At 63.5% G+C, this 23,340-nt stretch overlaps 1 protein-coding gene across 8 annotated transcripts in view; it reads left to right on the top strand.

The window, feature by feature from the left end:
• The window catches only part of DOT1L (DOT1 like histone lysine methyltransferase), a 79,885-nt gene that overhangs the window by 39,110 nt on the left and 17,435 nt on the right, over positions 1-23,340 (top strand). For all 8 annotated transcript variants that reach the window (XM_071210009.1, XM_058282139.1, XM_058282136.1 and 5 more), the window contains 16 exons: positions 4,046-4,114; positions 4,846-4,952; positions 5,649-5,690; positions 7,233-7,343; positions 7,442-7,676; positions 8,081-8,194; positions 8,302-8,393; positions 8,872-8,973; positions 9,209-9,346; positions 9,775-9,900; positions 11,111-11,595; positions 11,711-11,846; positions 12,331-12,477; positions 12,793-12,919; positions 17,630-18,207; positions 18,430-18,635. In XM_071210009.1, coding sequence (XP_071066110.1) covers positions 4,046-4,114; positions 4,846-4,952; positions 5,649-5,690; positions 7,233-7,343; positions 7,442-7,676; positions 8,081-8,194; positions 8,302-8,393; positions 8,872-8,973; positions 9,209-9,346; positions 9,775-9,900; positions 11,111-11,595; positions 11,711-11,846; positions 12,331-12,477; positions 12,793-12,919; positions 17,630-18,207; positions 18,430-18,635 — 2,815 coding nt within the window. The remainder of the gene's footprint in view (positions 1-4,045; positions 4,115-4,845; positions 4,953-5,648; positions 5,691-7,232; positions 7,344-7,441; positions 7,677-8,080; positions 8,195-8,301; positions 8,394-8,871; positions 8,974-9,208; positions 9,347-9,774; positions 9,901-11,110; positions 11,596-11,710; positions 11,847-12,330; positions 12,478-12,792; positions 12,920-17,629; positions 18,208-18,429; positions 18,636-23,340) is intronic.

Raw genomic sequence — 23,340 nt, 5'->3', positions numbered from 1 at the left:
ACAGTTACTCATGTTCCGCTGAAGCCTAGTTCTGCCAGGCGCCCCGCTTTGCCTGGCACCCTAACCCAGCGTGTCTGGTCACCGGGGCAGTTGGGCGGCCCCGTTGCCGCCCTCCCTGGGCCTTCCCGTGTGACTCCGGCATTGGGGCTGCCCCCACCTGCCCCCAGCCCGCCTGCCCCCTGCCCGGTCCCCAGCAGGAGCCCCTGTTCGGGTTCTGTCTGGAGCGCTCTGGGTTGTGGCTGAGCCTCCGACTTGCCGGCCGAGATCCCCCCACAGCGTCAGGGCAGCTCGTCCCGCAGCAGCCGGGGGTGCCCAGTGTGTTTGCCCGGGGGCTTAGTGTCCAGCAGGGCCTGTGTGCGGTGCTGGTGCAGCCTCTGCCTTGGGACTGCGTCGCGTCTCCGTGGAGCCTGAGCTCTGCTCTTGGCATCTGCCCTGAGCGTGCAGGGGCACTGGCCGTGCCTACCGAGCCTCTGTCTTCCCGGAGGTGCCTCCGTCCTCCTCGGCCACCTGGGCCTCGCTGGGCCCTCTGGCCTTGGACACACCCGTGCCTTTAGCGTCCAGCCCTGGGCCATGTGGGGTCCTGAGCATGGTGTCCGCGGACGCCCTTGGCATCTCTGACCCTGTGGCGCGTGTGCCCTCGCTCGGTTCAGCTGGGGCCACTTGGAGTCTAGCGCAGGAGGCAGCGAGGTGGCCCCTGGGGAGGGAGGAGGGGTGAGGGAGGGAGGGGAAGAAGGGAGAAAGGAGGAAGGAGGAGAGGGAGGCTGGCAGCAGCGAGTGCAGAGCTGAAGGCGGCAACCGGGGGGAAACGCCAGGCAGTGTACACGAAGAGAAAGAAAGCCTAAAGAAGAATCCATGGAGTTGCTCTACACAGCGAACCCCAGGCTAAAACACAGCTGATGGCTGCTGGCAGTTGTAGAAACGGCCGTCAAGTTAGACGTGGCCGATGGCTGCTGTACAAGTGGCCGTTGTCGAGTTAGACGTGACTGATGGCTGGTGGCAGTTGTAGAAGTGGCCATCATCAGGTTAGCTGTGGCTGAGAGCTGATAGAAGCTGTAGAAATGGCCGTTGTCAAGTTAAATCATGGTCGATGGCTGGTAGCAGTTGTAGAAGCAGCTGTTATCAGGTTAAACCGTCGCTGATGGCTGATAGCAGTGGCAGAAGTGGCTGTCACTAGCCGTGGCTGATGGCTGGTAGCGGTGGCAGAAGCAGCTGTCGTTAGCTGTGGCCGATGGCTGGTAGTGGTGGCAGAGTGGCTGTCGTTAGCCGTGGCTGATGGCTGGTAGCGGTGGCAGAGTGCTGTCGTTAGCTGTGGCCGATGGCTGGTAGCAGTGGCAGAAGTGGCTGTCGTTAGCCATGGCCGATGGCTGGTAGCAGTGGCAGAAGTGGCTGTCGTTAGCCGTGGCCGATGGCTGGTAGCGGTGGCAGAGTGGCTGTCGTTAGCTGTGGCCGATGGCTGGTAGCGGCAGAAGTGGCTGTCGTTAGCCGTGGCCGATGGCTGGTAGCGGTGGCAGAGCGGCTGTCATTAGCCGTGGCCGATGGCTGGTAGCGGTGGCAGAGTGGCTGTCATTAGCCGTGGCCGATGGCTGGTAGCGGTGGCAGAGTGGCTGTCGCTAGCCGTGGCCGATGGCTGGTAGCTGTGGCAGAAGTGGCCATGGTCAGCCCTAACAAAGGCACCCTGCAGTGCAAGTGTTAATGACGGGGAGTGGGGTGGGGTGGGAATCCTGTTTTATGTACAATTGCTCTGTAAACCACAGGAAGGAAAAAAAGAAAGAGGCTGGCAGGCGGGGAGGGCGGAGGGAGCGAAGGGGGAGGAAGGGGCGCCCTCGACGGTGTGCTTGCTCAGCACCCCAGGAGCCAAGTGCCTCTGTGCCCAAAACCAGGCCGCCCCTCCTCAGGCCAGACAGCAAGCGCCAAGCGTCTGCTCTGCCTTCCTTGTGCTGGGGCGTCCTCGTGTATATGGACGTCAGTCTGATACCCAGTTCTAGAACCTTCTAAATAGTTAGCTGGGCCTACGTGGACTCCAATCCTGAGCTGGTGCCAGAGGATCCCGCCCTCCATCACGCTGACGACAGGGTCCTGGGAAAGGGAAGAACTCGGAGACGGGCCTTCCTGAGCACGGCGAGCCAGGAGGGGCCAACCCTATCAGCGTGGCCAGCGCCAGCTTCCCGGAGCCCGTGCCCCAGGCATGGCGAGGTGCTAGGAGGCCGTTTTTGCGCAGGGTGGTCTGGAACGAAGAGGCCACGGCGGGCAAAGTCCTGTCCGCCCTTCTCCCTTCCTGCTCTCCTCACCTCATTTCCTGAGATTCAGTGACGGGAGGCGCGGGCAGGGAGCATCGACCGTGCACGTGCCTCCCCGCAGCGCCCACACCAGCCTGGCACGACCCCTCCGCGGCCCGCGGGCGGGAGGCCCTGCCCTGCTCCTGCCGCTGTGCCTCCCTGGACGGGGGCATCAGCCTCGCGCCGCGTGGTTCTCTCTGGGAGCAACGTCGGGAGCTGTGTGTGAGCAGACGCTCAGGACGCTGGGCCCAGGACCGAGGACTGAGGACGCCACGGCCACACCCCCCGCCGCCTTTCCTGGAGCCGAGGTTTCATCTTGAGTGCAAAAACGCAGCCCCTCGAGATCCGCCTCCTGCTGGCTGCCGAGACCCCCACACCCGCGCTCGCCTGGGGCCTTCGGCGTGGACGCCGCAGGGTTCTTGTCTGCCAGCGAAGCGGCCGAGCCCCCAGCTTCTCGCCGCATGGACTGTGGCCACTGCGGTCGTGGGCAGCCCACCCCGGGACAGGGCAGGCGGGGCGGCGGGGACGTAGCTGCGGGCAGTGTGCGCAGGCGTCGCGCGCCTCTCCAGGGTCCTCCGGCGGCCCCAGTAGGGCCCCGGGGCGCTGGCCACTCTCAGGGTTGTCTTAGTGGTTTCTGAGGTCCAGGGTTAGCAGGTCTTGGGGCGCCCCCGGCCCACGGCTCGTTCTCCGCAGCTCTGAAGGCCTCCGAGGCCCTGCTTCCCCGCACTGGCCGAGGGGAGGCGGGCCTGGCCTCGGGGCCCTGTCCTCAGAGGAGGTTGTCGGTGTGCAGGACAGTCGGTGGGAGCCCAGGGCCCCTGTGGACACCCCGTCAGCGCCTTGCGCCGCTCCGCGTTTAGGGTGGTAGTAGCAGCGAGCCGCGGGCGCTACCCACTGCGCCAGGGGCGCCCGTGTGTGGGTGTGGGTGTGTGTCGAACGGGAGGGTGTCGGGGGCGTGCGTTTAAATGGGTTCCCTTGGACGTTTCCGGGTGACATTTCCGATCGTCCTCCTGGCTCTTGGAACCTGGTTGTCGTCTTGCTGGCGCTGTGCTTTGGCGCTGCCCTCTTGGTACCACATGTGAAACGGTGCCTGCCTGGACACTGACGTTCCCGCCGGCAGGTGGCCTGCGGCGTGTGCTGGGGGTCGTGGCCCGCTCTGCCCATCCTCTGAGTTTACCGCGCCAGCACCTTCGCTGGGGCCGCATTAGGAGTCTCTGGAAACGCCTGTTTCCCGTGCCCGTCTGTGTGCGCTTTCAGGACCGGCTTTTCTTAGCCACTCATGCTCTGTTTTGGCTTTGACCCTGGGGGACCTGCAGGTAGAGAGGGGGAGGAGGCGCTCCCGCCACCTTCGGGCTGCGCTGAACGTGAGGGCACCCTTCCCCGGCTGTCCTCGCGGCGGGTTGTAAAGAAAACCCCGATCAGCCAAGCCCGCAGCACCCCCGAGGCGCAGCAGCCTTGCGCTGCCCATGTCCTCGGCCGCCCTCCACCTGTGGACGTCCCGTCTCCTCGAGCCCCGCTGGGCCGCGCAGAGCGGTGGGGGCTGGGGGAGGGCCTGGGGTCAGAGGTCAGGGCCGGGGTGTGCGGCGGGAATGCGAGGACGTTTTTTAAAGGGAAGGTCCTGGTGGGCACGGGTTGAAGGTGCAGTCCTGCTCTGGATGGCGCGAGCTCTTCTCGTGCTTTGTGGCCTCCCCTCCTCGCGCCGAGTCCATGTCCTGTTGTCGCGCGTCCGCATTGTCCCGACGGACAGGTGTAATCAGCTGTTTGTGTTTCAGGTGGCAGAATCGTGTCCTCGAAACCCTTTGCACCTCTAAACTTCAGAATAAACAGTAGAAACTTGAGTGGTAAGGAGCTTGACCGTTGCTGAAAGATGAATGTGATCCTAAGCCTGCAGTGTCCGTTGAGTGGCATTTGGCAGCCTGGGCACGGCGGACGTTGGGGCCGGGCGTTCTCTGGGATGGGTCATCCCAGGCACGGTGGGGTGTGGTCAGCCTCCCTGGGTTCCCCCCACTCGAGGCCAGCAGCTCCCCTCCCCAGCTGTGACAACTGCAAACGTCCCCGCTGTCCCCTGGGTAGCCTCCCCTGCCCCGTGGAGAGCCCCTGCTTCCAGAGCGGTTGACGGAGAGCAGAACTGCGCTGCTTGCGGAGACGTCCTCGGCATCGTGTTCGATGGCCTGAGCCGGGGCGGCCGGCGTGACCGCAGAAGGGACTGGGCGCAGCAGCCCGCGGGGAGGGGTCTTGCACGCGCGGGTGGCCTGCGTCCAGGGCAGCGTGCCGCCATGGGGCTGCAGCCTCGGTGTTGCGTCCTGCTCGGGGGCTTGTGCCCTTGCGGCCACAGTCCAGGGGCTTGCTGGTCACGTCCAGAGTAACTGGAGCTCTGCCTCGGTGGGACCCCTGGGTCAGGCGCTGCCCCCACCGGCGTGTCACGGGCCGCACGGGCCTCCCCGGCTTGCAAGGCTGGGCGGGCGTTCTCGGAAGTCTGGGCTTCTGTCCACCGGGCCTCCCTGGAAGGTGGAGGCCAGGGCCTGCTGGGTGCTGGGCTGGGCGCGACTGACATGCGGCTTGTTGTGCGCAGATATCGGCACCATCATGCGAGTCGTGGAGCTGTCACCCCTGAAGGGCTCCGTCTCGTGGACAGGGAAGCCGGTCTCCTACTACCTGCACACTATCGACCGGACCATAGTGAGTAGCCCGCCTGGCCCCTCAGGGCCTCCCCCGGCGCCCCGCTCTGCGCCCCTGCCGCCCCCACGGGCCTGCCGGAATGCGCGGCCTTCCCCGTCGCTGTCCCCGAGCGGCCCGGTGGCTAGGCCCGGAGTCGGCAGGCGCTGGCCTGGGGGTCGCTGCCCGGGGCTCGGCTGTGCCGAGCCCCACCTCCTCCAGGGGGCGCACGCGGGCTCTGCACGGCCGCACCTGCCCTGTCACGGCCGCGCCTGCCCTGCCCTGCCCGCCGGCGCTGTCCCTGGGCTTCCCTGGGCGCGGCCAGCGCAGTCCCGTCCTCGGCCGTGGCGCCTTGCGCGTCCTGCCCTGCTGGGCACTCGCGCCACTGGAGAGGAGGGCCTCGCCGCCCGTGGCCACGTCTCCCCATGTGCCCACTGCCCGTCAGATGCTGGACGCGGGCCGGCCCTGGGGCGCTCTGGCGTAAGTGGGGCCGGCCGCCGTCACCCGGGCCGCGCTTCAGGTCGCCCTGCACGTGGCAGGAGCCCCCAGCTCAGCCTCGCCCGGCAGCCGGCCGCAGAGCGCGTCCCTCTCGCGGCGCTTGGCCTCCGGCCCGGGCCGCCCTCGGCGGTGTGGGGGCGCGGGAGGCTCCTCCCTGCTGGGCTGCGGGCTGCGGGGGGTGGTTGCTAATGCTGTTCTTCCTTTTCCTTCCCTCGTTTCCAGCTTGAAAACTATTTTTCTAGTCTGAAAAACCCAAAACTCAGGGTAAGTTTGCTTTTTTCCTGATTTGACTGCGTGGCTGTGCCAAGGGGGGCTGGTACCCTGCCTGCGCCTCAGGCTCCTGTTCTCCCTGACGGGCTCGGTGGAGCCCCTGCCAACACTACCCGCCTTTTGGGTGGGGGAGCAGGGTGGTGGGCGAGGCTTTTGTGTTGTTTTGCTTTTTATCTTTGGTAACTTCGGTGCTTTGTGGTCAAGCCGGGCAGGGTCCCGAGGAGAGAGTCTCTCGTAACACGGTGGAAATACTCAAAGCGCAGAGAGCCAAGGGGCTGCCACTGCGTCACCGCTGGACCCCTGGCGCCCCTTGGAGTCCGCCTGAGGGCGAGCTTTTCCTGGGGTCTGGAAGGTTCTGCCTCCCCAGGCACAGGCACGGCCCTCCAGGTGTAGGCATGGCCACCCGGGTGCACGCACGGCCCCCCTGGGCACAGGCACGGCCCCCCAGGCGCAGGCATGGCCCCCCAGGTGCAGGCATGGCCCCCCCGGGCACAGGCCCGGCCGCCTGGGCACAGACATGGCCGCCTGGGCACAGACACAACCCTCCAGGTGCAGGCACAACCCCCCCGGGTCCAGGCACAGCCCCCCAGGTGCACGCACGGGCCTCCAGGTGCAGGCACGGCCCCCCCCGGGTGCAGGCACGGCCCCCCAGGTACAGGCATATCCCCTCTGGGTGCAGGCATGGCCCCCCCGGGTGCAGGCACACCCCCCACCCCGGGTGCAGGCACATCCCCCCGGGTGCAGGCACGGCCCCCCAGGTGCAGGCACGGCCCCCCAGGTGCAGGCACGGCCCCCTTGGTGCAGGCAGGCCCCCGTGGGCACAGGCATGGCCCTCTGGGTGCAGGCACACCACCCCTGGCACAGGCAGGCCCCCCGTTGGGGACAGCCACGCCACCCCTGGTGACTTGGCACCTTCAAGAGAGAGGCAGCCTGAGTTCCGTTGGTCCGTCCTTGGCTTACCCGATACCTGCTTCCTTTGGGCTCCTCTTGTAGGACGGGGAAGAGGTGCTGCTTCCTCTGGGCTCACAGTTCCCTGCTCCTCTGCCTCCAGAGCCGAGAACCCGGTGTTCTTCCCTTCTGGGGGGCTGAAGCAGCGTCAGGGCCGGGAAGCCTCTGCCCGCTGCCCGGGTCTCTGGCTGGGCCGGCCCAGTGCGGGTGGGGCAGCGTCTCGCTCCTGCGCATCAGAGGCGTCAGGGCTTAGCTCGGAGCACCCTGCCTGGCTGGCGCTTTCCCAGGCTTCCCTTCCCGTGGGTGTTTACAGTTAACGCTCATCTGAAACAATGTCACAGCTCCATGTAGAAAACGTAGCCGCCTGGGGGTGCCGCAGCGCGTTCGCGAATAACGTAGGGTGCACGACGTGATGGCGTTGGCCTGTGCCCGCGTCTCTTCACAGTCTCTCTTCTCTCATCGTCATGGCTTGCCTCTTCACAGTTCGCGAGTCGGGGCATGCTGTTTGCTCCCGGCCTGGGCGAGGGGCAGTGCACTGGCTGCCCTGTGCCTCAGTTTCCCCCTTGGCTCTGCCTGCTTCCCTTCCAGGAGGAACAAGAGGCAGCTAGGCGCCGGCAGCAGCGCGAGAGCAAAAGCACCACGGCCACGCCGACCAAGGCCCAGGAGGGCAAGGCGGCCGTGCCCGCGGATGCCCCCGTGGTGAGCGCACTGGGCCGAGGCGCGGGGGATTGGGGGCGGGCAGCGCGCCCCGCGGCGCCCGTCACAGGCCCCTGCTCTGGGCTGCCCCGTGCCTGCAGGACTCCGGTGCCGAGGAGGACAAGGCTGGGGCCGCCGCCGTGAAGAGGCCCTCCCCCTGCAAGGCGCGCAGGAAGAAGCTGAGCAAGAAGGGCCGCAAGCTGGCCGGCCGAAAGCGCGGGCGCCCCAAGAAGATGAGCACTGCGAACCCCGAGCGCAAGCCCAAGAAGAGCCAAACTGCACTGGATCTGCTGCACGCCCAGACGGCGTCCCCGACGGCGGCGTCCTCGCCTCAGGGTGAGGGCCCGGGCGTGCCCGGTGGGGGGCCGGGCACTGAGCACGCCCAGTGGGGGCTGGGCCCTGGGCATGCCTGATGGGGGACCCGGGCCCTGGGCGCACCTGGTGGGTGGGGTCCAGTTCGGAGGGTTCCGGGATGGGCCACCACAGCCTCTTCCGCCTCCCCCCGGCCTCTGGGCCGCTGAGGGTCTCGGTATCTTAATGCCCCGGTGGGCTTCTGCGGTCCAGCCCGTGACGAGCCCCTTGAGTGCGAGCTGAATGGCCTGGCCCGCAGCTGCTGTCTTGCTCCCGTGCCACAGTGCCGCCTTGCAGGGCGGACCCCATGGGCCCCAGGACCGGCCTAGGCCTGGCTGCGGGCTGCAGGTGCCCCCCGGCGCCGCTGACCGCCGTGCCCCTCCGCGCAGGTGCGTGCAGCTCCCCTCAGAGCCCGTTGTACCCGCTACCTCCCGCCGTGCAGCGGCAGTCGTCCAACCGCCTGCTGGCGGCGCCCACCCCGCCGGCCCTGCAGAAGCTGCTAGGTGAGCCCCGCCCTCGGCGGCCCGCCCCGCCCCCACGCGCCCCCGCCCCACCGTAGCCTGCCGGCCACGCCCTGGCCCCTCGCCCAGCGCCCGCCCTGTCCCGACAGAGTCCTTCAGGGTGCAGTACTTGCAGTTCCTGGCGTACACCAAGACCCCTCAGTACAAGGCGAACCTGCAGCAGCTGCTGGACCAGGAGAAGGTGAGCCGCCGCCCGGCCACCCGCCCCCGGCCTCGCGGGGCGTTCCTCCAGCACAGAGCTTTCATCCCGGTCACGGGACGTGGCCTGACCTGGGCCTACACCCGGCCACAGCCCGTGTCCCGCTGTGGTCTGGGGTCCCCGGGTCCCCGCGGGCTGTTGGCGCGGGCCCCTCTTGCCTCCATCGCATCCCCATCACAGCCTCCCCAGGGGGCTGCCCGCCTGGGCCTCCTGGAACACTGACGCTTCTGGGGTTCCCTGCGACGGGGAGTCATCGGGTTTTCCCGGTATGCGGGCCCCACGTGGCTCGGCAAGGGCTGAGAGTCTCTGCGCTCTGGGCCCACGGGCAGCAGCACAGCCACGTGGCGGTTTCCCCACGCCTCTGGCCCGAGAGCGCCTCCTGGCCAGCGCCCCCATCCTCGTGGGGCCCTCAGCAGAGCTGCCGCGGCCCCACGCTCACCCGGCCCGCCCCGCCCTGCAGGAGAAGAACGCCCAGCTGCGCGGCACGGCACAGCAGCTCTCCAGCCACTGCCAGGCCCAGCGGGAGGAAGTCAGGAGGCTCTTCCAGCAGAAGCTGGACGAGGTAGGACCCGGGGGCGGGGGCCTGGTTGGGGCTGCGCCTCTGCGCCCAGCGGGGCCCTGGCCCTGCGCTCGCTCCCCTCTCGGGGGCTCCCGGTCCTTGCCAGCCCCCTCTCCCACCCCGTTGCGGCCCTGATCCCCCACAGTCTTCAGTGCCTGTCGGGCTTGGGGCGCCGGGGCCCCTCGGGGCAGGCCTGGCCGCTGTGGGCCACCCCCTGCCATGCCCGTGCCCTCCGCAGCTGGGCGTGAAGGCCCTGACCTACGGCGACCTGCTCCAAGCGCAGACGGCCATCTCCGCCCACAACCAGCGGCTGCGGGAGCAGGCAGAGCAGCTCGAGAAGGACACCCGCGAGCTCCGTGCCCGGAGCCTGCAGCTGGTGAGCTCCCGCCCCAGCCTCTCGGGCCGTGCCCGGTCACCACAGGCGCGCGGCATCGTGAGGCCAGGGGCCTGAGCCCGTGCTGCCTGGTCCCCCGTCAGCCAGGACCAGGCCCCAGACAGAGATGACACAAGGCCCTGCTTGGGCCCGCAGTGCTCGGGCCCCAGTGCTCAGGCCTCCCTTACCTGGCTCCAGGGCCCTCAGGTGCTCGGGCCTCCCTTACCTGGCTCCAGGGGGGGCAGAGATGTGTCTCCCCAGTCGTTTCTAGCCTGGCCTCCCAGAGAGTGCCGTGAGCACATGGGCCCCTGACAGAGGTGCCCCGGGCGGTCCCTCCCAGGGGAGGCCAGGGGGTTCGGCGTCCTCCGCGCAGAGGGAGAGCCCAGTGGAGGGCACTCGCTCAGCGCGGCTGCGCCGCCCCGCCCCGGCAGCTCAGGGCGCGGTGTGAGGAGCTGAAGCTGGACTGGGCCACTCTGTCCCTGGAGAACCTGGTGAAGGAGAAGCAGGCCTTGAAGAGCCAGATCTCGGAGAAGCAGCGGCACTGCCTGGAGCTGCAGGTGGGCACGGGCAGGGCGGGCAGGCGGGCGCCGGGCGTGGTGCGGGTGTAGCTGGTGCTCGGGCCGACAAGCTGGTGGGGCCTGCGGGCAGGGGCTGTGGGCAGGAATGGCCTGGCCATCTACCCCGGCCCCCGCCGAGCCGCCTCTCCTGACCGCCAGCGGCCCTGTCACCCCCGGGCTCGCTGGGCCCGGCCCTTGGGTCCACTCCGCGCTGCCTCTGAAATCACCCTCGACACAGTTGCCGAGGAGAATTGAAAAGACATTTCCTTGTTTTAGCTGAGAGTACGGGGTTGGTAAAGGCAGTCACTAGCGAGCGAGTGAGAAAGCGCCGTCTCCAGTGTCGGCCGGGGCGCTCGCCACCTCCGCAAGCACAGGGAGGCGACAGCGGCCTCATGCCGCTGGCACGCGCGCTGCGCAGCCCTCGTGGGCCGGCCTCGGTGCGCAGGTCATTTCTTCAACGCGGTCCCACGGTGTATCTTGAGAATTCTGCTTTTGGATCTTAAGGTTTTTCTAGATGATTTGGTTTAAAAAAAGAAATCACAGAGGGGAATTTATTTGACAGGAGACTCATTTTAGGGGTGCGCTGGGAAATGTACTTCAAGGTACATTCCTCCAGCTGGGCTTGCTGGGCCGGAGGTGCCAAGCACTCGCGGTCCGTCCCAAGCCGCCGGCCGCTTCCCAGAGTGGCGGGAGCCCTGCTGTGCCCCCCGCGCCCCTGCCGGCGCCTTGCATGGCCGTGGCCTCCCCAGCAGCCGCCCAGCAGCGAGCCTCCTAGAGAGACCCGCTTCCTCCTCCTCCGCCCTCGCCGGGCCTCGTTCTCACGAGCCACCCGGAAGGGACGCCCTCGTGAGGGAAGGCGTCTGAGTCTCGGCTCTCTCTGTCCTACTCTGCTCCTACGTGTTGAAGAAATGACGTGCGTTCCTTCTAAGGACCGGGCTGGGGACAGACGAGAGAAAGGGACGGTTCCTTCCAGCTGGCCTTAGCCTTCCACGACCCCTGACAGCCGCTGTGCACAAACCTGTTGTTGGGGACACGGGATCGTCCTGGGGTCCCTCTCGGCTGGCTCTGGGGGGAGCGTGTGTTCAGGCCGGCGCATCCACCCCTCACAGCGGCCTCCCCGCGCACGCGCCAGCCCCCCGCCCGGCCCATGGGGGGCGGGGGGCCCCGGGCAGCCCCCTGAAGCCGCTCCTGAAGCCCCTCCCGCCCGCAGATCAGCATCGTGGAGCTCGAGAAGAGCCAGCGGCAGCAGGAGCTCCTGCAGCTCAAGTCCTGCGTGCCGCCCGACGACGGCATGTCCACGCACCTGCGCGCGAGGAGCGCCCTGGGCCGCGAGCCGGAGGCCGAGCCAGGCCGCGCCCACCCGGAGCTGGACTGCGCCAAGGCCGCGCTGCCCCCCTTCAGCAGCCTCAGCCCTGAGCTGTCCATGAACGGCCACGCCACGGCCTACGAGCTCTGCGGGGCGCCCGGCAGGCCCCCGCCCAGACTGAGCACGCCCCAGCACCTGGCCTCCCCACTGGGCCCCGACGTCGTCCCCTGCACCCCCAGCCACGGCAGCCGCCCCAGGCCCGACAAGGTGTCCGGCCTGTCCCTGCCCGACTACACCCGACTCTCCCCGGCCAAGATCGTGCTCAGGAGGCACCTGGGCCAGGACCACGCGGCCGGCGGGAAGGCCGCCCCCGGCGAGCTGCTCCCGCGGTGAGGGCCGGCTGGGGCGCCCGGGGCTCAGGGAGCGCCAGGCCGGGCCGGTAGCCCTGGACACGGGCCTGCCGGGCACGGGGCGCCCGGGGCTGACCAGACATGCTCGTTCCAGGGCCGAGCACGCCAAGGAGCATGGCCTCCCGTGCCAGAGCGCCAGCATTGCCCACGGCCTGAAGCTGAGCCCTCAGGACCTGCGGCCCTCGTCCCCCGCGGCCTTCCAGGTGCCAGGAGAGAAGGGCAGCGAGAAGGTGAGGCCCTCCGGCTTTGAGGGTGCTGCAGTCAGGCGGCAGTCAGAGGGGCCGCCTGCGGGAGGAGGCGCACGGGCTGCCCGCGACACCCGCCGCCCTCGCAGCCCTGTCTCCCCGCAGCACCCGAGGCGTGCTGGGCGGGCTCCCAGGGGAGGAGCTCCCTGCCACGTGCGGCTCCCCGAGTCGGGGTGTGGCCCCGTGCAAGGCTGTGCTCGGTGGACGCCTCCTGAGGGGCGCCATGGGGCAGGCGGCAGGCGCTGAGGGCGCTCAGGGGTCCGTGCGGGGTGGGTGGTGGGCGCTGAGGGTGCCTGGGGCCAAGCGCGAGGTGGGCGGCAGGCGCTGAGGGCGCTCCGGGGCCCTTGCGGGGCGGGCGGCGGGCGCCTAGAGCGCTCCAGGGCCCGTGCGGGGCGGGCGGCGGACGCTGAGGGCGCTCTGGGCCCGCGTGGGGTGGTGGCCGCAGCGGTGACGGCGAGTGTGGTCGCAGGCGCTGCGGGAGCGCCCGTACGGCGGCGGCGGCGAGCCCATCACCAGCCTGCCCGTCAGCATCCCGCTGAGCACCGTGCAGCCCAACAAGCTCCCGGTCAGCATCCCCCTGGCCAGCGTGGTGCTGCCCAGCCGCGCCGAGCGGGCGGTGAGTCCCGGCCGCGCCTGGCGGCGCCCAGCTGGCGCGAGAGGGGAGTCCTCCCTCCCAGCCGCGAGCCGTGGCGGCTCGGCCTCCTGCCGCTGGGGTGCTGCCGCTCTGCCGAGCCGACCTCAGGTGTTTCTGGTAAAGGTGGCGTGGGCGGGCGGGCGGCGGGGAGGCCCTGGCACACCTCCCTCCCGCACGCGGGCGGCCGCTTGCCGGCCCTCCCTCCCTCAGGCCCCTGCCCCCCCGTGGCTCTGCCCCGAGCCCCCCTCCCGGCGCCCCTGCCTGGGCCTGACCCGCCACGTCCTGTTCTTTTGGCAGAGGAGCACCCCCAGTCCCGTGCCACAGAGCCGAGACCCCTTGTCGACACTTGAAAAGCAGATTGGTGCTAACCCCCACGGCGCCGGGAGCAGCGCCGCCAGCAGGGGCCTGGCCCTGGCTCCCGCAGGTAACGCTCCGCGCCCGCCGGGCCGGGCTCAGGGCAGGGGACCACCGAGGGGCGCCGGCTCCCCCCGCGGGGGCGGGCGTGCGCTGACTCGGGACGTGGCCCACTGCCGCCCCCACCTCCATCCCTCCCAGTGCCATCCGCCCCTGCTGTGTTTCCTTGCTGGGACTCTGTCCCATGGCCTGCGTCCTCTCCCCACTGGGTGGTGTCGTCACTCGCGCAGCCGCGTGGGGCCGGGGCTCCAGTTTCTGGAAGGCTTGTGTTTAGAAGCACAGGGTCAGGTCAGCCTCGGCTCTGCAGCGTGGGGGGCTGTCACAGCCTCGGACACCGCAGAGACAAGCGAGCACGGCCGCGTGCCCGTGAGACTTCATCCCCGCGAACTGGCGGCGGCCGTGGCCTGCAGGCTGGAGTTGGCCGGCCCTCGTGGGGACACGTTATTCCTTAGAGATACAAGAGAACACAGAGGCACTAGCTAGGCAGGAGGCTTTCTCGTTTGGGGCAGCACTTTCCAGCGGTTTCCCAGGAGAAGCCTTGAGGTCAGACCCCCCGGGAGCGCGGCGAGCAGGCCGGGCCGGGCTGCAGCGGGGTGACCTTCTCGCTGGGCGAGCCCTAGCGCTCTGCTGAGGGGTTCCCTGCCAACGGGTGTTGGGTTTGTCTGAGATGGACTTTTATTTGCAAGCTCACCATCCACAGAACTCCCCTTCATCCTCGCCGTCTGTCGCCTGGTGCCTCTGTCCTCCTCTGTGTTCTCATGGTTCTGTCCCTCCACGGCTCTCGTAAGTGGCAGCCAAAGCTGCGTGTCCTCCCTTCTGCCGTCCTGCCGAGTCCTCGCCGTCCCTCCGGGTCACGGCCTGGCTCACTGCTCCATTCCCGCTCACGGCTGCGTAATGCTCGTGGCACGCGGCCCCTTTTCGTTCATCCGCCCGTCCCTGGACGGGGCGTGGGTGCTTCCCGCCACCTGGTGGTTGTGGATGATGCTGCAGTGGACCCAGAGAGCCCGTGACGTTCTCCGGGCGCACGCCAGGAGCGGCCTCCCGGGTCACCCGACCGCTCCGCGCTTAACCGTCCATCGCCGCTGCCCTGGTTCACCTTCGCATCGGCGGCGCTCGTGGGCTGCGGTCTCCGCGTCCTGGGCAGCGCCTGTCTCAGCTTCCTGTTCCCCCAGCACCCGTCCCCGGGAGTGGGAGGCGGGACCTCGGCGTGGCCCTGCTGCAGTCCCTGGTGGCTGAAGATGTGGCGCCTCTCCTCGTGCTCCTGGGTGCCTGCACACTCCTGGGGGACAGGCCTGTGTCTCTGCTCCTGTTCGTTGGCTGTGTTCTACAAGTTCTTTATCCTGGGTGTGGTTTGTAGCTTTCCTCCTGCTCCGTGTGCTGTCTTTTCCCTTTCTTGGTAATGGCCTGTGACGCACAAAGCCTTTAGCTTTGCCCAAGTCCAGCTCTCTATCGTTTTCTTGCTCCTCATGGTTTGGGTGTCGTAGCTGAGAACCCACTGCCGAGTGCCCGTCGTGAAGATCTGCCCCGTGTTGTCTTCCATGGGTTGTGTGGCTTTACCTCTTCTCTTTCAGTCCTTGCTCTGCTTTGCATTAACGTTTATGCGTGCCCTGAGGTCGGCATTGGCAGCCGCTCTGCTGCAGGGCGGTTTCCAGCCGCCCAGTGCCACCTGCGGAGGAGACTGCTTTCCCCACTGTGCGACTCGGCAGTCGTGGAAGGCCACTGCACTGGCAAGCATGACTCCTTCCAGACTCGCAGTTCTGTCCCATCGGTATGTTGGCCTGTTTTTATGTCACTACCACTCTGTTGTTTTTGTTGTTTAAGAGGTACCAGAGATGGAACCCAGAACCTCGGGCATGGGAGGCAGGCACTCAACCAGTGAGCTGTACCTGCCGCCACTCGTTTTTTTCCCCTGTCCTCCCCCCTTGTTGTTTTGCTCTCTGTGTCCATTTGCTGTGTGATCCATGTCTATTTCTCTCTGTCTTCTCATCTTTTCTCCTCTAGTATTCACCAGGATTTGATCCTGGGGACCTCTGATAGGGAGAGAGGTCCCCTGTCACTCGCACCACCTCAGTTCCTGGTTTCTGTTGTGTCTCACCTTGACTCTCCCCTTCGTATCTTTTTATTGCATCATCACCTTGCTGCACGGCTCGCCGCACGGGCCTGACTCTCCGTGTGGGCACACCTCTACCAGGACGCCCCAGGGATTGAACCCGGGTCCTCCCATACGGTAGGCAGAGGCCCAGTCACTTGAGCCACATCCGCTTCCCTCCGCTCAGTTTTGACGACTGCTGCTATGCGGTACCTTTTTGGTTTTTCAATAATTTGTTAAGTTTCTTTTTAAGTTTTTAAGTTACTGTTTGGTAGTACCTTTTGTTACCAGGAGGTGTGATTCCTCCAGCTTTGTTTTTTTGCAAAATGGGTTTGGTTGTTCAGGTCACCCTGCGATTCCAGGTGAGCCTGAGGATGGGGCTTTCCTTTTCTGAGGAAGTCCGTCTTGAAAGGGTCGCGTCGCGGGCGTGGGTGGTCTGCAGCCTTCTGGTGTCTCAGCACTGTCGAGTCGCCCAGTCTGCGGACGTCCGTTCCTTGCCCGGCGCCTTGTGGTCTCGGCACGTGCCTGCCACCTCCCGGACGGCCTTGCTCCCGGGCCGTTTCTCGTGGACGCCCTCGCAAGCGCGGGTGTTTCCTTCCACTCCCTACGAATCACTCGCTGCTCGCGCCAAGCGAGGGGAGGCTCAGGGGCTTGGGCCTGTTCGTCGCGTGCCTCTTTGCCGTGTTCGTTGGTCAGCTGTGGGGGAATCTCTGGCATTTTCTGGGGTCAGACCATGTCAGCTGCTCACGGATGGTCTCCTCCTTCCTTCGCGCTTCAGGTGCCTTTGGTGTCCTCCTCCTGCCCAGTCGCCCTGGCTGAGCTTGCAGTGCGCGGGGCGGTCGCCGTGGGGCCGGAGGCCTTGCCATTGGGTTCCCAGTCCCGGGGCCCCCGGTCTCCCAGCCTCAACTCTTCAGTGACGAGCTCTTGGAGAATGCCCTTGAACACGTGGAGGAAGTCCCCTTCCAGTCCCCACTGCCCAGGGCTTTTCACAAGAGACACGCTGGCTTCTGTCAGAGGCACTCGCCCTCGAGTGACCCTGGCTTTCCTGGGAAAATTGCCACCCGGTCCTGCTGTGTCATCTTAAAATTGCTTCTGATTTGCTAAGGATTTTTGTACCTGTCCCCGTAGGGGAAATGGGCCCGGAGCTTTCTCCTGGCGCCGTCTGCCAGGCTCCGGGCCGGCACCTGCGGCTTCCGCAGACGAGCCGGGACGCGCTCGCCCCTCTCTGCTCCCCTTTCGGGCGTTCGGCGGCGTCCGCAGCAAGGCCGCCTCGCCCTCCACTTGTCTTGGTGGGCGTGGTTCTCGGTCACCTGCTGAACCTGTAGCCACCTGAGCCTTTCTGGTTCTTCTCGAGCCAGATGCAGGTGCCTTGGGTTCTTCTAGGAATTTCTCTGTCTCGTCTGGATTGTCTGGTCAGTACTTGTTTGGTTTTCCTTCTTTTTTAACCCTCTATTTATCTGGGAGTCTGTAAACCTTTGAGAGGGGTCTGTGACGGGCTCGATGTGCTGAGCCTGCGGGCCGGGGGCCGTGGGTGTCCGAGGGGGCTCCACGGCCTCCCCCTGCTTCCAGAGCACCTCCCAGGCCTCAGCAGAGCCCTGCGCCTCTGGGTTCCTCAGCTTCCGCCTGCCAGAGACATGGGTGCGCCTGCTGGCCTTGCGCCTGCAGGGTCTGAGGTGGGGCCTGCGGCCCTGCCGTCCCCTCCCTGGCCCGCACCAGGCCCCACAGCCCCCGCATGGGTGCAGCTCGTCCTTTTCCTGCATAAAGCACGTGGCGGCCCCTCACACGGGACCCCTGTGCCCGGATAGCCACGTCCGTCTGCGGGTGTTGCTGCCTCCCCCCGTGGGTGTGGGGGGGCCGGACCTTGGCGGCCCCTTGCCCTGTCCCCACGTGCCCCTCGGGGTCAGCCGGCACCCTAGGCGCGGTGGCATGAGGCCACGGGGCTGCTGTCCCCGGCAGCCGGCAGGGTTCTGCCCCACAGCCACTCTGGACCAGCAGGCGTGGCAGCCGCTCCCTGCAGCCTGTGCCGCCAGCGGCCCACCGAGGCAGGGTGCCCGGGGTCGGGGGCCGAGGGCCCTTGCGGCCGCTCACTCATGGGCTGCGCTCGCAGGGCGTCCTGCCCAGCGCAGGGAGGGCAGGGGGGTTCACCTTGGCAGCCCCCACAGAGAACAGCCCCCACGGGGACCCGAGACCCCCTGTGCGGTGGGTGCTGCCTCAGCAGCTTGTCAGGGAGACGGAGAGGTTTTCGGGCTTCGGCACCGGGTCCTGTGCTGGCAGGCAGAGCATGGCTGCTTGGGGCAGACTGCGGGCAGAGCGGAGAGCGTGCGCCAGGGCTCTGTGGCGGGGCGGGGGGCAGCGTGGGGAGCAGCGCAGTGGGGAGGACACCTGCCCTGCCTCACCTCCCCCGCCCCCCCGGGCTCTGCCTCGCCTTCTCGGGGTGAAGTGGAACCTTCCAGAGCCACCCCAGGGAGTGTCGAGGCACGTCTGACTCGCGGGCCCTCTCCCAGTCCCCCGGAGCTTCCGGAGGCTTCCCAGCGCGCGGCCCAGGGCCCCTCGCCCTGCCTGTGTTCGAGTGTCCCCTCAGACAGGGCCCCGCGGGCGGCTGGGCCACTCCTGAGCCTGCCCTCCCCGCAGGCTTCTCCTACGCCGGCTCGGTGGCCATCAGCGGGGTCCTCGCGGGCAGCCCGGCTCCACTCCCCGGCGCGGAGCCCGCCGCCCTGGATGAGTCCTCCAGCTCGGGGAGCCTCTTCACGGCCGTGGGGTCCCGCAGCTCAACGCCGCAGCATCCCGCGCTGCTGCTGCCGCCCCGCAACATGGGCCCCGCCTCGCCTGCCCACCAGCTGGCCGCCAGCCCGCGGCTCGGAGTTCCCCAGGGCCTGCTCCCTGATGCCAGCAAGGGGGACCTGCCCTCCGACCCGGGCTTCTCTGACCCCGAGAGCGAAGCCAAGAGGAGGATCGTCTTCACCGCCGCAGCCGGCGCGGGCAACGCCAAGCAGTCGCCTTCCAGCAAGCACAGCCCCCTGGCCGCCGGTGCCCGCGGGGACTACGGCTCGAGCCACGGGCAGGACAGCCGCAAGCGGGGACGGAGGAAGCGGTCCTCGGCAGGGACCCCCGGCCTGAGCGCAGGGGTGTCCCCCAAGCGCCGGGCCCTGCCCTCCGTGGCCGGCCTCTTCACGCAGTCCTCGGGCTCCCCCCTCAACCTCAGCTCCATGGTGAGACGGCAGCGGGCGAGAGGGCGGGGGCGGGGGCTGCGCGCAGGCTCCGGGGCCTCGGGCGTCGGGGCTGCTCTCAACCTGGGGGGTGCGCCCCTGCTCTGGGGGGGGGGGGCCCCTGGGTGTGGAGGTGGCGCAGAGGTGGTGCGGTCGCGCGGGCTTTGGCTCCCCCCGGGCTCCGCTGACGGGTGTGTTCGTGTGTGTTTGTCTCTGGCCTCCCAGGTCAACAACATTAACCAGCCTCTGGAAATCACGGCCATCTCGTCCCCTGAAAACTCCCTGAAGAGCTCCCCTGTCCCTTACCAGGACAATGACCAGCCCCCCGTGCTCAAGAAGGAGAAGCCCCTGAGCCAGGCCAACGGGGCGCAGTACTCCCCGCTGACGTCGGACGAGGAGCCCGGCTCGGGGGACGAGCCCGGCAGCACCAGGCAAGTGGGGCGCGGGCGGGGTTGAGCCGGAGCGCGTGCTGGGCGCGGCGCCCTCGACGAGGCGGGACGCGGGGAGGGAGCCCGGGGGCCAGGGAGCCACGCGGAGTCAGCTCCGGCCTGAGGGCGCAGGCCTTGGTGGCGCTGCCGCGGGGAGTGTGTGCGCAAGCCTGCCGGAGGCCCTGCCCTCGCTTCCGGGCCTGTGCCAAGTGGTGGCCACGCCAGGCCAGGCGGCACTTCCGTGTCGAGCGCTGAGGAGCCGCCATCCCATCTGCCCCGGTGCCTGCGCCGCTCTACACGCCCCCAGTGGGGCGCGGGCCTGCTGTGGCTCCACGCCCTCGCCAGCGCTGGCCTTGTATGTGCGACGGCCGCTCTCCCGGGAGGCGACGTGGAAGCTCGGGGTTGAACTCGCACCTCTGCAACGGCTAGTGAGGTGGAGCGTCTTTCCTTAGTTTATCGGCTGCTTGTGTATCTTCTTTGGAGCAATGTCTTTGCGAATCTTTGGCACATGTTTCAGCTGGGTTGTGTTTTTGGTGTTGACTTTTGGGGTTCTAGATATCCTTGATACTGGCCCTTAGCAGACGTATGGTTTCCAAGTATATCCTATTCTGTGGCTTGTCTTTTAACTTCCTTTTTTTTTTCCTCCTTTCCCCGAGATGGCTTCCCCATTTTTTTTTTAATTTTTTTTATTTTTTATTGATTTTGTAAAAATATTACATTAAAAAAATATATATATATATGAGGTCCCATTCAATCCCACCACTCCCCCGCCAGCAACACTCCCTTCATCATGACACATCCATTGCCCCCGGCAAGTACATCTCTGGGCATCTCTGCACCTCATGGTCAATGGTCCACATCATGGCCCATACTCTCCCACATTCCATCTAGTGGGCCCTGGGAGGATTTACAGTGTCCGGTGATTGCCCCTGAAGCACCGTCCAGGGCAACTCCAAGTCCCGAAGGCGCCTCCACATCTCATCTCTTCCTCCCATTCCCCGCACCCAGCAGCCACCATGGCCACCCTTCCCACTCCAATGCCACCTTTTCTCTGTGGGCCTTGGATTGGTTGTGTCCGTTGCACCTCTATGTCAGGAGGAGGCTCAGATTCCACATGGATACTAGATGCAATCCTGCTTTCAGTTGTAGGCACTCTAGGCTCTATGGTGTGGTGGTTGTCCTTCTTCAACTCCATCTTAGCTGAGTGAGGTGAGTCCAGTAAATCAGATTGTAGGAGCTGGAATCTGTTGACGCTCAGGGCCTGGCTATCATATTGTCAGTCCAGAGATTCAAATCCCCTAAATATATCTTAAACCCCAACACCAACTACAATTCCAGTAAAGTAGGATGAAAATCTTATGAAAAGAGATCCCATCTGAGTCCAGTTCCATCACGCAGAAACACCAGCTCCAAAGAAGGGCCATCTGACATGGCAATGAACCCCGTCTGCCATGACCATAGAACCCGTGGGTCTCTTTAGCCCTCAAAGGAACCAATACCTGGGGATTGTATCTACTTTATCTGTCTCTTAGACTCTGCTCAGTTGTGCATAAGGGCAATCCTTCTGACAGCCTCCAGACTCTTTTTTAGAGACTCATAGCCATATAAACTCATTTCTGCTTTCCATTTCCCCCTTACATTGGGTCAAACAGCATTTTAAAGTCATGTTATTATATGTAGACAGGGATATTCTGCTGATCCGCATTGAACCTTTAATTCAAGGTCATTTTCTAGTTTCATCTTCAGCTGGTATTTGGTAGTGATCCCTTGGTGCCAGGGAGGCTCATCCCCGGGTGTCATGTCCCACGCTGGGGGGAATGCACTGCATCTACACGCTGAGTTTGGCTTTGAGACTGGCCACATTTGAGTAACATGAAGGCTGTCAGGAGGAAATTCCCAGGCACGGTGCTGCTCTAGGCCTTGTTTTTATTTCAGGTGTATAGGTTCACAAGCATAGTCATTAGTATCATGCTCTCACTGTTGGGCCCTCATTCCTTCCTGGTCCTTACCGTTGCACCTGGGGGACTGCCGCTGTTCCCCTAGGAACCACGGCAGAGCACCCCCGGCCAGGAACTCAGTACCCCCCCAGCTGTAGTTTTTAATTGTTGCCACTATGAGTATATCTAAACATTACCATGCACCCTGGGCATATGCCCTTTACAGCTCGCTGTCAGCCATATATCACCTGTCCATAGTATCCTATACCAGTATTCCTCCGCTGCCATTGTTGAACCACTCTGTGATCCAAAACTTCCCTGAAAATTGAAGCCCAATATAATGTCAGGGTCCCTTACTAGTAAAATGGCATATAGCGAAGGGTTTAAAGGTTAGATATAAAATACGTGTTGACTTGGAGAAATTCTACATCCTGTCTTTTTTTTTTCCTAATTATTGAACTTCTCTTCACAAGAGCCCTAGACCACAGTAATTCATATATACAATATACAGTACTCCCCCACATCTACCATTAAACCTTTTCCCTTCCATAGCGATATTCTTATAACTTATTCATATCATATTTACTTAAAGTGATGTACAGACTCTGAGACAATAGCTTTCAAACAAGGTGACATCTGTGCTTACATTGTGTTCCATACTTTAGGATACACAGTTTTCTAAATTTTTAGTTATCCTATGTTTTACATTATGGTTTACTTTATTAGTCTGTCGTCCCCTATATGTTTATGGTGTAATATTACATGTTTTATATCCATTCTTGTGTACTCTTGTGAATCTCCTCTCTTACCCCACATTTACTTTGGTTCCACACATTTAACATCCATTTTCCCATCCCCTTGGTGCCCACAGTGACAGCCAGCCTCCGTTTCCCGAGGAGCCACGTCCAGAGACACTTGCAACAGTGTTCAGGGCCTAACTTGCTCAACTACCCCAATGCCCTGGGAGCCACCCTTTCTCTCGAGAGATACAGTTCCCTCTATCTGATGGCATTAGTCCTCCCCAGGATGTGGGTCCACCCCCACTCTCACTACTTGGGTCTCTACCCAATGGTACCACCCACTCTGGCAAAATGAGCATTCAGACATTCCCCAGGAGCCCGTCCCGCATCCGACCATCCCCTCCGAGCATCCTAAACAGGTAACCCTCTTAATTATATTTTGATATGATTTTCTCAGCATTTTACTCTCGACCAACACCTGACACTCTCCTATGTTTGTATGCTACCCTTCCCTCCCCCCACTTTTGGGCAATATTACCCATCTGCCCATCCCCAGCCCCCCTCAAACCTGCAAAGCCCCGCCCAAAGGCAGCCCCTTACCCCCATTTTATCTCTTCTTTGTGTTCATACTTACCACCAGCTCATCATAGATTCCTCCCCTGCAGACGTCGGCTCACATCCTTCCTCCACCCCCCGATTTCCTGTAAGCCTGTCGTTCAGTCTCTAGCTCTCTGAGGCAGCTTTCTTATTTCATATCATTGAGTTCATGTAGTATTTGTCCTTCAATGCCTGGGTTGCTTCACTCAGCATAAGGTTCTCAAGACTCATCCATGTTATCACGTGTGTTTGTAGTGTATTTGTTCTTACAGCTGAGTAGTATTCCATTGTGTGTATATACCACATTTTGTTGATCCACTCATCTGTTGATGGGCATTTGGGTTGATTCCAACTTTTGGCAATAGTGAACAATGCTGCTATGAACATTGGTGTACATATATCGGTTTATGTCCTTGTTTTCAGTTCTGCTGGGTATATACCCAGCAGTGGTATTGCTGGGTCATATGGCAAATCTATGGTTAGTTTTTTGAGACACCGCCAAACTGTCCTCCAGAATGGTTGGATCCTTCTGCATTCCCACCAGCAGTGGATGAGTGTTCCCCTTTCTTCACATCCTCTCCAGCATTTGTATTATTATTTTTTTTTCATAGCTGCCAATCTTATGGGAGTAAGATGGTATCTCATTGTAGTTTTGATTTGCATTTCCCTGATAGCTAGAGATTTGGAGCATTTTTTTAATGTGCTTTTTAGCCATTTGTATTTCTTCTTTGGAGAAGTGTCTGTTTAAATCTTTTTCCCATTTTTTAAATGGGTTGTTTATCTTTTTATTTTCAAGATATAGGAGTTCTTTATATATGCAAGTTATAAGTTTCTTTTCAGATATATGGTTGCCAAATATTTTCTCCCACTGTGTTGTCTCCCTTTTTACTTTCTTGACAAACTCCTTTGAGGTGCAGAAGGCTTTAATTTTGAGGAAGTCCCATTTATCTATTTGTTCTTTTGCTGCTCGTGCTTTTGGTGTGATGTTTATGAATCCATTTCCTATTACAAGGTCCTGTAGATGTTTCCCTACACTGCTTTCCAAGGTTTTTAGGGTCTTGGCTCTTATATTTAGGTCTTTGATCCATCTTGAGTTGATCTTTGTATAAGGTGTGAGACGGTAATCCTCTTTCATTCTTTTACATATGGCTATCCAGTTCTCCAGGCACCATTTGTTGAATAGGCCACTCTCTCCCAGTTGAGAGGGTTTGATGGCTTTATCGAATATTATATGGCTATATATGTGAGGTTCTGAGCTTTCAATTCGATTCCATTGGTCTGTGTGTCTCTCCTTATGCCAATACCATGCTGTTTTCACTACTGTAGCTTTGTAGTATGTTTTGAAGTCGGGTAGTGTGATTCCTCCAATTTCGTTTTTCTTTTTCAGTATGTCTTTGGCTATTCGGGCCTCTTTCCTTTCCAAATAAATTTCAT

This window comes from Dasypus novemcinctus, chromosome 19 (assembly GCF_030445035.2).
Source record: "Dasypus novemcinctus isolate mDasNov1 chromosome 19, mDasNov1.1.hap2, whole genome shotgun sequence".
In the NCBI taxonomy this organism is placed as follows: domain Eukaryota; kingdom Metazoa; phylum Chordata; class Mammalia; order Cingulata; family Dasypodidae; genus Dasypus; species Dasypus novemcinctus.
This window is presented reverse-complemented; position numbering and strand designations above follow the sequence as displayed.